Here is a 15,676-nt window from a genome sequence, read left to right on the forward strand (position 1 = left end):
ATAAAAAATAAATAATCCTTGCATTTGAAATAGTGGCTTTGAGGTGGGGAGGACCTCTCAGATCGCACCTCAGGCTTAATAATAATAATAATTCTTGCATTTGATATAGCACTTTTCACATCTTCTAGACGCCTCAAAGTGCTACACAGAATATACTGTAAAGTGAATTGACTGTATATTTGTGGGTGAAACACGGCAGCCAATTGTGCATAGCAGTGTCCCACAAACAGTCGTGGATTGAAAATGACCAATTTATTATTTTTTTTTGAAGGGATCATTATCAGGCGTGTGGAGTAAGGAAACTTGCCCAAGGTTTCGCCCTGCCTGGAATTGAACCCAGGTGTTTCGTTGCAAGGCGAGTGCTCTAACCACTGAGCTACAGGACTCCACATTAACTGTGTAGTGTAGTGACTGGAGACGAATGTGATATAACAACAACAAATTACATTACATTTGTAAAGCCTTTCACGTCGGGAAGACGGCCCAAGGTGTTGAACAGTCAGGGATTTGGACTCAAGCTGGGGATTGGGATCAGGAGGGGTGGAGGGCAATCCCCGTTGTGTAAGCATGGTGATGAATTTCAGCATGTGACAGACATTCAGCTGACCCATAGATAGCTGGTTAAACTCCCAACAATATCCCAACGTACACTCTGGTGGCACCAAACTCTTACCAACCTGTGGCCTAATACTCTCCAGGGGTAGGAGGGTGACCGAAGGCGTGGGTGAAAAGGAGGGTCTTGAGATGTGCCTTGAAGGAGGCAAGGGAGGGAGCGAGGTAAAGGGACTGTAGGACGTAATTCCAAAGGGTGGGAGGGAAGAGGCTGAAGGCCCGACTGTCAATGATGGGGTGGATCGGGCGGGGGACGTGGATCAGGCCAGAGACTGCTCAGCAGAGGGAGCGGACAGGTCAATATGGTGTTAGCTGGTCACAGAGGTAGGAAGGAGCAAGGCCATGGAGGCTTTCAAGACAAGGACGAGGATTTTGAACTCTATCTTCTGGGGGATGGGTAGCCAGTGAAGCTGGGTGGGGCTGATTGGGTCATGGAGCTTGGTACAGGAGAGGACATGAGCTGGAGAGTTTTGGATGATCTGCAGCTTGTGAGGGAAGAGTATTACGGATTTTGCAAATATAGTATCAGATAGTTGAAGCTATGATTCCTGATTAAAATATATTGTTGTGCAAAATTTTGGGCCAAAAGTGCTGCATTCACAAAAGCTGCGTTTTAAGCCACGTTGTGTTGCTGGGATGCGGCTTTGCCTAGATGAGAAGTGTGAGGTTTGTATTATCTCTGACATTGATTCTGCACCACAAGTTCCTAGGACTGTGATTGATTGATTCTGCATTGCTGCTTTCTGCCAAAACCATAAACACTGTGGTGCAGCGGGTAGATCAAGACAGTATTTCAATGTTTCTGCAACAGATTTTATGAGGATACCAGTTTTATGGGTTTGTGAATATTCCCTATTGCATTATTAGAATAACTTGAAGGTATTAATAGAGCTCTGCAGCTATAGTTAGAAGAACATTAATAAGGCATGAATCAAAAAGTCTTCATCTGACTCTCTCCTCATTTCCCTGTTCTGAGTGATATAGTACTGCACAGATTGTGACAATGATAGATTGATTGTCTGTGTCAATAGCTGTAATAAAAAAAAGTCCATAGGATAACACTATTCTACGTATAAATATATATTGAGTTGAATACACCATCGCTATTGTACTCTGAGTGGCTGAGCAATTTGGACATTTGATTCTTGATGCCCCAATAATTACACTGAGCAAATATTTTTTTCAATTCAAATTCACTTTGACAAAACTGGCCTCCACTCTGCTTCCTCAGACGTGCAGTCATGACTGGGGACTTGCTGTGCAGTGAATTATTGATGTAATATCCATTCCTTACTGCTTTGAAGAGAATGTTTTTCATGGGTGTGCCAGTATCTCATCTTATTTTTTGTTCAAACTTATAAAGTCAGGTTCTGATTGTTACCTTTGTTCTCACTTAAGCTTGCAGCCCACTGTGCCGTTCCTGCTTCGGATCCACACCGTCAGACTGTACTGAGTGTCTCAAACCAGAACAAGTCATCCAGGTTCATCAGGGCACAGGGCGTGGAGCGTGCATGGCTGAGTGCGATCCCCACTATTATGTTAATACAGGAAAAGTGTGCTCAGGTAAAAGGATTTTGGTTAGTTTCATTTGACTCGGATTGAAGGAGTCATCTATACATTTTACTGCAGGTAAAACAAAGCTATGGCACCTGGAATAAGATAATATTTTACAACTACAAAGGATGATTTTTCACGTATAGTATCATGTGGAAAATGCTTAAGTTCTCCATTGTCCTCATATCTCTATGTCCATTTGTGACTTCTTCAAATTGCGAAATCCAGTAAGTGCCTGTTTATTTATACACAGCTGAGAAGTATTGGATTGTTGTATTCTGTTTTAGAATCTGGGTTTACTCGACTGGAGCAGATGCATATATTGCTTCTTGTTCAGTGAAATACGAATAGCTGTTCCTCAACTGTTCTTCCAGACCTTATCATTCTTTGCATCTAACGTTTGGGGGGTGAAGTTCTCAAAAAAATCACCAGATTTCTCCATGATCCTCACTAGTATTTTCTTTATAAATAACCTATGTAGGAGTTTATTTGAATGAAGTACACCTAAGACTTCAGAGTTTAACCAACAGAAACAGTGCAGCCTACCATTATAGAGCACTGGTAAGCTGCTCACTGCTCGTCTACATAGGGCCATCTTATCTGTTAAGTATCAGAAAACTCTCAAAGCCAAAACCCTAAGTGTGAAAAATTCCTGTCCCCAGTAACTGGTCTCTTCTTCCAAGTCCTGTAGAATCCTGTAGCTTAGTGGTTAGAGCACTCATCTCACAAGCAAGAGACATAGGTTTGATTCCTGGAAGGGTGAAAAGTTAGGCAAGTTTCCTTACTCCACATGCCTCTGTTTACCTAGAAGTAAGTAGGAACCTGATTGTTAGTCGAATGATGAATCGCATTTCTGGAGGTAATAATTTCTTCAAACAAAAATGGGTCATTCAATCCACGACTGTTTGTGGGACACTGCTGTGCCAATTGGCTGCTGAGTTTTGCCTGCAAAATATACAGTCAGTTCACTTTACAGTATATTCTGTGAAGCATTTAGGGACGTCTCAAAGACGTGATAAGGCGCTTTATCAAATGTAAGGATTATTATTATTAAGTTAATCTGGCTGGTCATTGATCAACAATGGCCGAGAATACTGCAGACCTGCTTTACTCAAGGACCAGACTATCGAGTTTGCCACAGAGAATTAACTTGTTTTGGATCTTCTCTTGAAAGGCATGTCACTTCTCAGCCCCAGAAACCCTGCTTATCATTGCCCTGCAAACAATATTATTGTTGTTAATATTCTGAAATAACCCTCTTGCTATTTTTTCAAAAAAATATATTCTCTTAGTTCTTGCGATCATGAAAAGCTCTGAGTCATGCACATGTTTGATTCATTTGTAGCTCGGGGTATATCATTGTGTTATCATTATGCATCTGTATCTCATATTTTGTTTATTATTAATGAAAGAAAACTCCAATGGCAGCTGTTGCTAGCTGGCTTCTTTGAACGTTTGCAGGGTTACATGTGTGCATAATCAAGAACCAGCTTGTCTGGGATGCACATGAGATTCCACAAAGCCATTCTGGTAAATAACACCCAATTTTGTCGCAAAATGCTTTCCTTAAAGTTCAACTCTTTATGATGGATGGATGAAAAAGAGCATCACTAGGGCACAAAAAAAGGAACAAAAGATCAAATGCAATTGAAGTAGTCCCAGCAGATGTCTTTTTCTGAATTGTTTATTGAATAACTAGAAGATGTTCGGATGTCAATGATTATTGAAAAGCAATTTGTGACTGGTATTTCTCTTTTATTTGTTTGATGTCTCTATCGTTTTACTCGTTTTGCTACTTGAATTTGTGCAGATGATTTATCTCACTATTTCCCTGATCATTTGCTATTTTTAAACTTCTCCCGTCAAATACATGACAACAGTTTGCACTTACATAGCGCCTTTCACATAGGGAATATGTCTTTTAAGAGCTCCACAAAGACTGAGTGGGTGACCAAGGAAGGAGATGACTGACCGAAGAGTCAAAGCGATAAGGCTTCAGACTGTTTTTGAAGGCAGCGAGGGAGCAAGAGTATCGAGAGGGAGAGTTTGAGAAAGTAGGGGCAATGTGACTGAAAGCTTGCATGCTAATGGTGGAGTGGAGTGGGCAGAGTTACAGGAGCAGAGGGTGTGGCCAGGGTAGTTGGGTAACAGGACAATGCAGAGGTACGATGGGCAAGACCTTGGAGGTACCTGAAGGTAAGGAGCAGATCTGGAAGTTAATCTGCGGGGGGATAGGGAGCCAATGGAGTTGGGTAAGGATGAGGATTATGGACTTGTGGAACCTAGTGTGGAAGATGATACGGGCTGCAGAGTTCTAGTCTGGAGCTTGTGGACAGTGGAATTATGGAGCCCAGCGAGCAGGGCATTGGAAAAATCAGGCCTGGCGAGGGCAAAAGTGTGGATGAGGTGTGTTTGTGATGAGGTAGTGATTGAGACAGACTATATGGTTGAGATGGAGGAACCCAGACTGGTCAGTGCCCAAATTAAAAGTTTCAAAGGAGAGTTCAGGATCAAAAGTAACACCAAGAACCTGAGTTAAGTGTGGGGTGCAGTGGTAGGGGGAAGGGGATAGAGGAAATGAAGATAGCTGGGCAGATTTTGTCAATTTTGGACATCAGTTAATCCATGACCTCTTCGTATTTGGGAATGAAAATGGAGGGAATGTGGGGGGAGGAGAAGAGAAACCTGGGGTTGTCTTCGCTCTTCTCTTGCTCTGATGCTGGAGCAGAAGGTGGATTTATCTGGCGGTAAGCTTTGAAGTTGGATTTGAGCCACAAAGTTGGATTTGTGATCTGATGCAAGAGCTTTGGACTTTAGGGGCTTTAGGGAGTGGAAGTGGCTATTGTAATAATAATAACAATGATAATCCTTGCATTTGATATAACGCCTTATCGCATCTTCGAGATGTCTCATAGCGCTTCACAGAATATAATGTAAAGTGAAATGACTGTAAATTTTGTGGGCAAAACGCGGCAGCAATTGCACACAGCAGTGTCCCACAAACAGTCGTAGATTAAGTGACAAATTTTTTAATTTTTTTTGAAGGGATTATTGCCACCGGAAAAGTGATCCGCCAATAGACCAACAACCGGGTTACTACTTGCTGCTAGGTAAACAGAGGCATGTGGAGTAAAGAAACTTGCCCAACATTTCACCCTGTGGATAGCAGGTGTTTGTGGGGGGCAAAAAACAGGGAGAATAGCCTGAGGGAAATCAAATTAGTCCAAGGGAAATCTCTTGTACTAGGGGGAAGGGAACCATTTCATGATGACCTCTTGTACATATTCACAACTCCTGGACCATAACAGGAAAGGAAACTCTGAGGGAGTTCTTGTTCAGAGATTACTTCTCTCTCTCTCTCTCTCTCTCTCTCTAAAAAAAAATTACTTATGCAGGTACATATGTAGTATTGGGTTTTAATAGCCTTGATTTTTAAATCATTTCTACATTGATGGAAATGAGGTCTGGCACCAAAACATTGGTCTACCTGGCCATCCAGAATTGCTCTGATCTTTCAGGTTCTTGGGATAGTTTGTGTATATCCTGAAGTAATTCAATTGACTTTAACATTAGCTATCGCTTTAGACTGGTCTGCGATTGATATATAGGCTTCCAATTCTTGGATTAAAAACATACTACCTGGTTATTGCACAGCTGATAGAAAGTTTCCATGGAAGCATAAAAAAAACCCTGAAAGCTCAAGCTATGCAGCCTCAGGCATAATACATCTTAATGCCTACATTTTGTTTATGAGAAAGGAGAGAGGGTTACTTTGCACAGAAAGTACTCCTCAGACTTTCATTCTTTAAAATACAATAATAATGTTCTTTCTGTGCATTAATAGGTTACTTAATGACCAGCACTGCTGGAAGGATTTCCAGCCTTTTACTGTTCCATTGTTTCACAGGATTGTGCAAGTGTGTGTCAGTCGTAATAGCGTGAAGCATTCATTCATGCCTTCCAATTATGTGAGCACATCTGATATTGCAAGGTGCAGCAAAATACTGTAGTGATTGCTTGGTTGAGCAGATACTTTGATTTCCCTCAGGCTATTCTCTTTTATACATTTATAATTCCAGTGTCTCTCTCTCTCCCACTCCTGTCAGATTTGAAAAGGATCAAATTACCGTGCAGAAAACATGTTTTTTTGTATGGAAGGGTTAGAGAATGATCAAATCCATCATGCTGGCGACTGATGGATTAAGATAGATACCTGTTAGATTTTATTGAGGACAATTGTGGGTGTTGATACCGAAGTAACATAAGCATGTAATTTTGATTCATTTGTATATTTGTTTTATTTCTAACAAAGCTGTGGTTATTTGCACTCTCAGGCATAATACATCTCCAAAATAATAATCCTTGCATTTAATATAGTGCCTTATCACATCGTCGAAACGTCTCAAAGCGATGCACAGCATATGCTGTAAAATGTATTGATTTTGTATTTGTATTGTAGTCAATGTCAGAACCATGAACCCGAACTGTTGACTCACTTTCCTTTCTCCATAGATGCTGCCTGACCTGCTGAGTGTTCCCAGCGACTTCTGTTTTTGTTTCAAATTTCCAGCATCTATTGTATTTTGCATTTTGTTTATATGTACAATGAAGCAAGCCAATATAATTGTTACTGAATATAACACTATACTGTGTAGTGAGGAATGCTAATTATATATTTTGTGTATACCTTCTCTTTACTTTGCAACCCAGGCTGCCACTCCACCTGCTCAAGCTGCACAGGGAGTAGCCCTGAAAACTGCACAGCCTGCTCCTCACCTAAGGTGCTCTATGAAAATAAATGCCTTCATCAGTGCCCTGAAGGGTTCTACAGTCAAGATAACATCTGTTACCGTATGTGTCATTCCTTTACAAAACAACTCTGCTCAGTACTAATAGACAGCCCTGCCCTTTACGTGTCTTCCAGCATTTTGGGATGCTACCCCGTGTGACGGGCGCTATGTAAATGCAAATTGTTGTTGTTTTTGTTGTCTTTTTCAAGGCGATGGGGAAAGAGCGAGGGAGTAGGACTAATTGGATAGCTCTTTTAAAGAGCCGGCACGGGCATGATGAGCCGAATGGCTGTAGGATTTTATGACTCTTATCAAAATGTGCTTTGACTTCAAACCTCTGAAATCTTCTTTTCCTTCTTAGCGTGCCACCCCTCCTGCCGAGCATGTGATGGTCCCTCTGACTCTGACTGCACAGCGTGCCACCCTCATGTTGCTCTGCTGAACAGATATTGCAGAACCAGCTGCGAAGACGGGCAGTACTTGAACCTCGTTGGGTTCTGTGTAGGTAAGTTTAACTCTTCCTCACTGTTCTACAGATTTGGAAGCAACTCCTCCTTCATGAAACTGAATTTAAACTTGTTAGAAGACATGTTAGTCAATTCTTCGTAACATTCTCATATTACAGTTGATCACATAGCTTTGGAGTGAGAACTTTCCCTCGCTTTGCTCAGGGGATACCGGCCTGCTTCATGTCACCTGCTCCCACCCCACCATCATCAATTGGGCTTTCAGTCTATCTGCCATCAATCTCTAGAACTCCACTCTGGAGTCCCTCTGACTCACTCCCCTCCTCACCTCGTTTAAGGTCCGTCTCCAGATCTACCTCTTTGGCCATGCTTTTGGTCATCTTTCCCCTCCCCACCCCCATCTCCCCTCAGCTCCCACCCACAGCTGATGTACCAAGTCAGGACTGTAACAGCAACAATAATAAGAATTTGGAGCAGGAGTAGGCCATTCGGCCCCTCGAGCCTGCCCCGTAATAATTACATTTATATAGCACCTTTCATGTCGGCCCAACACTGGACCTCCCAAGGCACTGGACAGTTAACCCGAGCTGGAGGTTTGAATCAAGAGGGGTGGAGGGTAGGGGAGGTGGAAGGGTGGGTGGAAACACTTTGGGACCTCTCAATGTGAAAGGCCCTATGTAAGTGTAAAATTGTATTTTATTGTGAACAGAACCTGCTCTAAAATTGCCATTTTAGTCTGATCTAGATTTGAATTAATTGTGTTCAATAGCAATGTAACATTTTGAAACTACACCCTGATGGCTCACTGGGTAATAATAATCCTTGCATTTGATATATCACTTCTTTGAGATGTCTCAAAGCACTTCACAGAATATACTGTAAAGTGAATTGACTATATATTTTAATATGTGCTGTGTGGTTTAGCACAAAATTTCAGCAGTCTGGAAGACTCGAGATGTAATCGTTCCCTGGTATGTGGTGGCTTAGACCTGCTGCTTTGTCTTTGAGTAATCCTAACCAGAGGTGAGAACCCAGGTGCTTGGGCAAGCCGGGTATGTTATCTTACCACTGCTCACAGGGCTAATGTAGGGAAAGGTCAGATAGAGTTCTCATTCAGAGTCAGTGATAAAGATGGGCAATGCTAATTTCAGCATCCCTGCAGTAATGACTGTTCTTTATGTGTGAGCCAAGTCAGCGAGCAGCAGCAGACTACATAACCACGAGTCTGATCGTGTAACCTCAATAGCAATGAACAATGGAAACCTTAGCTAATTGTTTTTCCATCTCTGTAGCTCAGGAGCGCTGAATTGTATTGACATGCTGACTGTGATCCTTGACTCAGAACAGATCAAAGATCATATCTGGGACCCTCCTGGCCTGTGTTGCTCAGTAAAACATCCCTGGTGGTTTTAACAACTGAGCTTTCAGGAGAGCTCAATGAATTCATTTAAAAAAAAAAAAAATCCATAATAGAATCTTACATCAGGATTATGAGTGGAAACCTACACTGTCATGTATCTGCTACCTGCTCCTTCTTTAATGTCATCTGACATGGATGCCATACTCCCAGTCAGAGTTCCTGACTTTGTACTTTCCCTCTTAGTGTGCCTGGCACTGACCGTAACATACAACACCCAAATCTAACCTCCCAGCTCACAAAGATCAATACCTCCAGCTGCTCTCTCTTTCTCTCTTTAGCAATTATCTCATAAATTACTCCTGGTAACAAACTCTTTAGATAGTTGTGATATTGACATTCATGAATCCAGATCTCTCCAGACAACCATCTAGCTCAGGACAACTGCCATCCAACCCAACCGTATTGGTCCATGAAAGCATCCCAGTTATTGTCTGATTACACTTTACCGGCAAACTGTGACATTGTGAAACTTAATTTTGCCCACAAAATATACAGTTAATTCACTTTACAGTGCAAAGTGCTTTGCGTTTCAACAATGTGATAAGGACAAAATGACATGGCACAATAGTGAGCTTATCATAAATATCAGTTTACCGTTCTGTGTAAGGGGAGAAGCATCAAGTTGCTGCTGGGTAGAAATGTACAGCTAACCAGCTTGTGCTGACATAGATAAAAAGCAAGTTGGCACAACATAGAAGCAGCAACATCTTTTTGTTTCCTTACCAATTTCTTTCTCCTCCCAATTTTCTCCCCTCTTCCTCTCCTGATGAAGTACCTTATCAAAATCTCCCTTATTTTTTACATGGGCCTTAATGGTGACTTTTTACAAGCTATCCAACTGTTGGAGGACGGATAGGTGGGGTCATATCTCAGCCCAATCCTTCCTTACCTGACAAACAGACATATACCCTCCAGCTGCGTTTTCTATTTAGCGATCAGTAGTGGGAACTTTCACTGANTTTTTTCATCCTAACCCTCCCTAAATCAGGGTCATGCTGAGGCTAAATTTAGTACTCAACTGCTGTAACCTTCTGGTCTATACAATACAAATCTATATCAATTTAGTACCTTTCCTGCTTGGAGGTTGTCCCAAAGCACTTAACAGTGCTGGTTATTCAATTCAAGAGGGAGGTACTGTCCATAGAATAGTATGGAGTAAACATATTGTGGAGTTTACCGCTTTAATTCACCGTACAAAAAAAAAGATCAGATATGTATGAGGTTTCCAGCTACACATTCTAGGCTCATAACACAACTGTGAACCAGCAACACGAGGTTAGTTACAAGTAAACCTTGGATTAAAGTGAGAGAAATGTAGAGCCAAAGATAGAAAGAGAAGGAGGGAGAAAAAGAAAACGAGAAACAGAAAGCTAAAGAAATGAGACTCCGAAAGATGTCAGAGAGTGGCATTTGCTGTTATAACAACAAATTCCTGATGGAAGAANTTTTTTGCTGGTACTATAATCAATTTGTATTTTCTGTGATGACCTATTATATGCCCTGTTGTCATGTCCACAAGGAACCATTCACAATCAGCGTGTGCAATGGTCTCTCTGCTTTTTTGGAAGGCAATTTCGGTCACTTGTCTATTCTCAGACTAGGACCATTAAATTCAAGTCTTACAATGATCAGCATGCAGTGAGGATGGTTCTTAATTAATTTCTGGCAGTAAAACACCAGGATATAGAGAAATGCGCAATTAATAATCTTCTATTTTAATTTGTTTTATCCCATTATAGTACAGTTTGGAATAACTTTAGTCTTTAAAAATAAATGCATTCATATTAAAACAGCAAACTGAAATATGATTACATTTTCCAATCCATACCGAATGTGCTGCTCACAGTCAAAGATGCATGGGGAGGCTAAATTGGTGTAGCCCTTCCTAGGGTTAGAGAGGGTAAAACCAGCCAGGATTCCAGTTCCTGCTCCTTCAACATCACCCTCCGTGTGGCAGCAGGGTAAGAAGAGGTCAGGTCTCTACAACTGACGTCTAAGATACACTGTATAGTTGTGGAGCTCACCAACACTCGCTGCAAAGCTTCAAATAAGAACAGTGGTCACTTGGAGAGAATACCAGAGGGCAAACTAGTACCTGTGTAACTGCACCTCACCAAGAGGAGGCCAGACCAGGAGCAGAGAGACAGATGCCAGCGGGGAGAAAATTAGAAAATAATAACTGGACATATTAAATTACTTTTTAAAGAATACAGAAAAGTATTGTGATACTTTTTTTCTGATCAGTTGACAGACAACTTGTTAACTTGTTTTTATGATGCACTTGTTCTGAGACTTTAAAGCAATTGTCCCAGCATTTATTTCAGAAGTAGCAAAGCTCTGTTAGTACAGAAGATTCTGGTGATTTTTTTCCTCCAAAGAGATGTAATGGGGCAGAAATTCTACAGAATTTTTGATTTACATCAAACAATTAAACAAAATGAAGGTTTCATGCAGGTTATGGGTGTAGTAGAATATTGTTGCATATTTTAGATGAGCTCTTAATCAGAGCTCAAAATAAATTTCTGATAGAGAACATATTATTGACTTTATTTTTGGTTAGAAGAGGACATTATTTTAGCGAAACAAATTAGTACCGTAGGATAAATTTGAATTCTCAACCCCCTATTTATGTGTTATCACCAGTTTCTGCAAATGATTGCACTTATTTGTCATTTGTCAGCCAGGCTCAGTTGATTGCACTTTTATATTTGATTCAGAAGGTTGTGGATTTAGGCCCCATGTCAGGCCTTTGAACTTAACAGTCTAGGCTGGCTCTCTATACAGTGCTGGTGATGTGTTGCATTGTCCTTCAGATGAGATGTTAAACTGACTTTCTCTCCGAATGTTCAAGATCCCATATCACTACTTGAAAAGTGAAGGAAATTTCTCTTAGTGCCTTGGCCAAATAAAATTGGTCATTCACATCATGACTGTTGGATGGGCATTGCTGGTCGCAAATTGACTGCCACGTTTGCCCTCAAAACACACACCAACTGTAAGTTACAGTATATCCTGTGAGGAGTTTTAGAACATACTCCCAAAGAGAAAGGAGCTATACCGAATGAAAAGATTATTATTATGGTTGCGCGTGCAATCTTGAGTTTTCTTTGATAATAGTTAGGAACCTCATAACAGGAGGAAGTCTCTCAAACCATCGAGCCTATTTCACCAGTTTATTAGATCATGACAGATCTTTTAACCTTATATCACTATTATTTAAATACACTATTTAAACATTTTGAGGCAACCTCAATACTGCGGATGCTGGAAATCTGAAACAAAAACAGAAATCACTGGGAACACTCAGCAGGTCAGGCAGCATCTATGGAGAAAGGAAAGTGAGTCAACGTTTTGGGTCATGTAGTTTATGGGTGTAGTAGACCCGACTTTGGACCCGATAGACCCAAAACATTGACTCACTTTCCTTTCTCCATAGGATGCTGCCTGACCTGCTGAGTGTTCCCAGTGATTTCTGATCTTGTCTCCCAAAGTGAAAGGTGCCCTATAAATGTAATGCCTTAAAAAAAATCATTGCTATTGATGTAGCACGTTTCATGTAAGGAGGATGTCTCAAATATTTTACAGAATTCATTGTAAAGTTTATTCCATTACTTTGCTGCTGCATTGCGGAATGTGCCGTCCTTTGGATGAGACATTGATGTTGTTGAATGCCACTGAAGAGGATGAAATTTTCTTCTGACTTTTGTCACCAACGAATTACATGCTTTACTTTTGGATTAAATCTTATGCTCACCAACGTTGTAAGCAATAGCTTTGATTTTCCTGCTCCGAAAGATGTTTCTTATTATAGCAGCTCTGCAGAATACAGGATGAGTTCCTGGCTCAATTACAGTGCAGCTGGTAGCAAGGTTATGCCAGGCTCAAATGTGATTTTTTTACTGATTCTCAGGATACAGGCAATGCTGACAGACCAGTAATTGTGTCCCATTCCCTAGCTGCCTTGGGCGGGCCCTTCTCTTTAAAGCACAGCAGTCCTTGTGATGGTAATGGTCCCATGATGTATTGTGTAACAGCTTACTATTGCAACAATGCATCATCAGTAAGGATAACTAAACTATTTTACGATGATCTAATCCCAGCTCATGTTTCCCTTTAGTGGGTGGACAATCGTACGCTTGGCAAATTCTTCTTCACAATGATCATTCCTCTCCCCACCCAGCTCCCAATCCCAATTTGGGTGCCCATCCAGCACTGTGAAGTGCTTTGAGTTGTCATCCTGATGTGAAACACACTATATAAATGTGAATTGTATTATATACGAAGATCAATTTTGCCCCAGTGATGTAGAAGGAAGGATATATATCCAAGTCAGGATTGTGACTGATTTGGAGGACAACTTTAGGGTGGTAGTATTCCCATGATCTGCTGTTCTTGTTCTTTTAAGTAATGTTGTCCACAATTTTCCCCAGGAAACCAAAGTTAATGATAAATTTCCACTCCTAGTTGGGAGTTTCCCTATGGCTGCAGTACCAATGATGCTTTTCCTCTCCTTTATTTCAGATTGTCACTCACAGTGTCAGAGCTGTGTGGCTGACCTTCAAAACACAGGTAGTATCTGCCTGGACTGCAAGAATCCCCGGGAGGTGCTGCTGCGAGATCACTGCTTTTCTCGTTGTCCCACAGGCTATTTTCTGAACAGAGGTACCTGCAAAAGTAAGTAGAAGGTTGAAAAGCCCAACCTTACATCCCATTCTTTGTCCTTATCTGTACTGTCCCTACAGCCTGGGCAGCCCCTTGTACTCTGGTGACTCGAATGCAATACTTCGAAGCCACACTGGACCCAATACTGTCCAATTTGAACATGGTTCCCTTGAGATCCAAACTCAACTCAACACGATAGGAGCAATCTTGAAATACTTTAAAATTCCCCGTTGCTTCTGAATTTAATTTAGTAATATCTGGCTAACATACGTTTTGTGTTATGGGATTAAATAATTACACCTGCAGCTACTTCTGGATGTCGAGAGACTGTCTGAAAGCTTCTGGCAGATGTTGCAGCAGCTCAGTAGTTAAACACTTTACAGCTTTGAAGAATCTGAACCAACTTTTAGTAGATACAACTCCGAAACTAAAATAGACTTTCAACTTCTTGGCATTCTACTATTTCCAGATATAATGAAATGAAATAACACATGCTACATTGATAATATCACGGCATGAAAACTACACTATCACTTCATACAATGATTACTTCTCAAACATATAATGTTCTGTGCAGCTCTGTCAATGACTGAGTGTAAAATATGTCTAGTTGTTTGGTGCTGATTCAGGCAGGAGAGAAAAGGCCCAGATTTGGTTCGGGTTAGCGGATCTCCTTGTGGGAGAGGTAAGCAGGATATCCTTCTCCTGAGTTAGCCTCAAGGTGACATCCTTGGCAGCAGAAACAAGTTGATTCTTGTTGACAGTCTGGGTAGTCCAGTTCCTGAGCCAGGTGGCTCCGCAGTTCTTCCAAATCCAGCCCTGGCTCATTGGCAGGACTCAAAGTGGCAGACCAGTCACTCGCTGCAGGGATTCTTCCACTCGGCTTCTATTAACCGTGCAGACCAAAGCCTTAATGGGTCACGTAGTCCTAGCTGAATAAGTGTGAGGAAGCTTTCCAGACAGTGCTCTCAATGACAGTCGATGGCATTCAGTTATCACCAAATTTGCACTATACAGAGGTGCATTATAATGATACCACACTGTGTGTGTGTGTATGCGTGGGTGTATGTTTATGGGGGGAATTTAGCAATGAGAATTGGATCATCCTTGGCTGTGATACTGAACAATTCAGTTGTACACGGGTGGAAAGACTGTGAAGGATAGTGACTGATGGAGTCACCCAGAAACCATAGTGATTATATCAAAGCAACCTTTGTGTCCCATAACACAATGGTAGTTTAGTAATCAAACCATCAAATATACCTGAGCTTCTATGTCATATTCCTGGTTGGGCAAACCTGGGGCAAGTTTCTTTAGTCCACACGCCTGATAATAATCCCTCAAGAAGAAAGAAAACAATAATACATTGGTTACTTCAGTCCACGACTGTTTGTGGGACACTGCTGTGCGTAATTGGCTGCCGCGTTTCAATCACAAATATGCAGTCAATTCACTTTACAGCATATTCTGTGAAGCACTTTGAGGCGTCTAGAAGACATGAAAAGCGCTATATCAACTGCAAGGATTATTATATGCATATTCAAGAAACAAAGATGTGGATTATTATCTTGTGTATTCTTTATTGTGGTTACTCTTGTACCTGAGACATTTCGGCTTCATTATGCGCCTTGTGTAAGCCATGTGTACAGAGGGTAACCTTAATCATGAAATCGGCAAGCAATGACATTGCTAATTTCACAGAAACTAATAGATAGTATCTGTATAGATATACTGTAGCTCTGTTCCTACTTTCTAATTAAGCAGACTCACACCCAGTGGTGGTTTTCATTTCAGGGTGCCATGCATCATGTAGAACGTGCAGCAGTGAAGGACCCTTTGGTTGCAGTACCTGTCGAGCTGACCTGGTCCTCGCCCATAACAACATGTGTGTCCCTGCCTGCTTCCCGGGGTTCTACAGCGACAACACCCAAGCGTGCCAGCGTATGTACCTCTGGGCATGGTCTATGCAGCCCGTAGTTATCACATTTGCGTGACCTTCTATTCTGAATTATTTTGTACGACATGCAGGTCCCCACTGCAGGGAATGCTAAACCTAATCTGTGCATTTGCTATGTTTGGTATTAGTCATGGAAATTAAAATAACATTTTGGCCAATGTAAAAGGGCATATAGTACATCATTCTCTGTCACTGCAGAACAGTAAGCCCTTCT

At 41.4% G+C, this 15,676-nt stretch overlaps 1 protein-coding gene across 1 annotated transcript in view; it reads left to right on the forward strand.

Moving 5' to 3' along the window:
- The window catches only part of fras1 (Fraser extracellular matrix complex subunit 1), a 218,886-nt gene that overhangs the window by 116,510 nt on the left and 86,700 nt on the right, over positions 1-15,676 (forward strand). The window contains 5 exon segments of the mRNA XM_042341116.1: positions 2,011-2,175; positions 6,877-7,017; positions 7,318-7,461; positions 13,365-13,517; positions 15,300-15,446. Of these exon segments, the coding sequence (XP_042197050.1) occupies positions 2,011-2,175; positions 6,877-7,017; positions 7,318-7,461; positions 13,365-13,517; positions 15,300-15,446 (750 nt within the window).

Source organism: Callorhinchus milii, unplaced genomic scaffold (assembly GCF_018977255.1).
Source record: "Callorhinchus milii isolate IMCB2004 unplaced genomic scaffold, IMCB_Cmil_1.0 Scaffold1, whole genome shotgun sequence".
NCBI lineage: Eukaryota > Metazoa > Chordata > Chondrichthyes > Chimaeriformes > Callorhinchidae > Callorhinchus > Callorhinchus milii.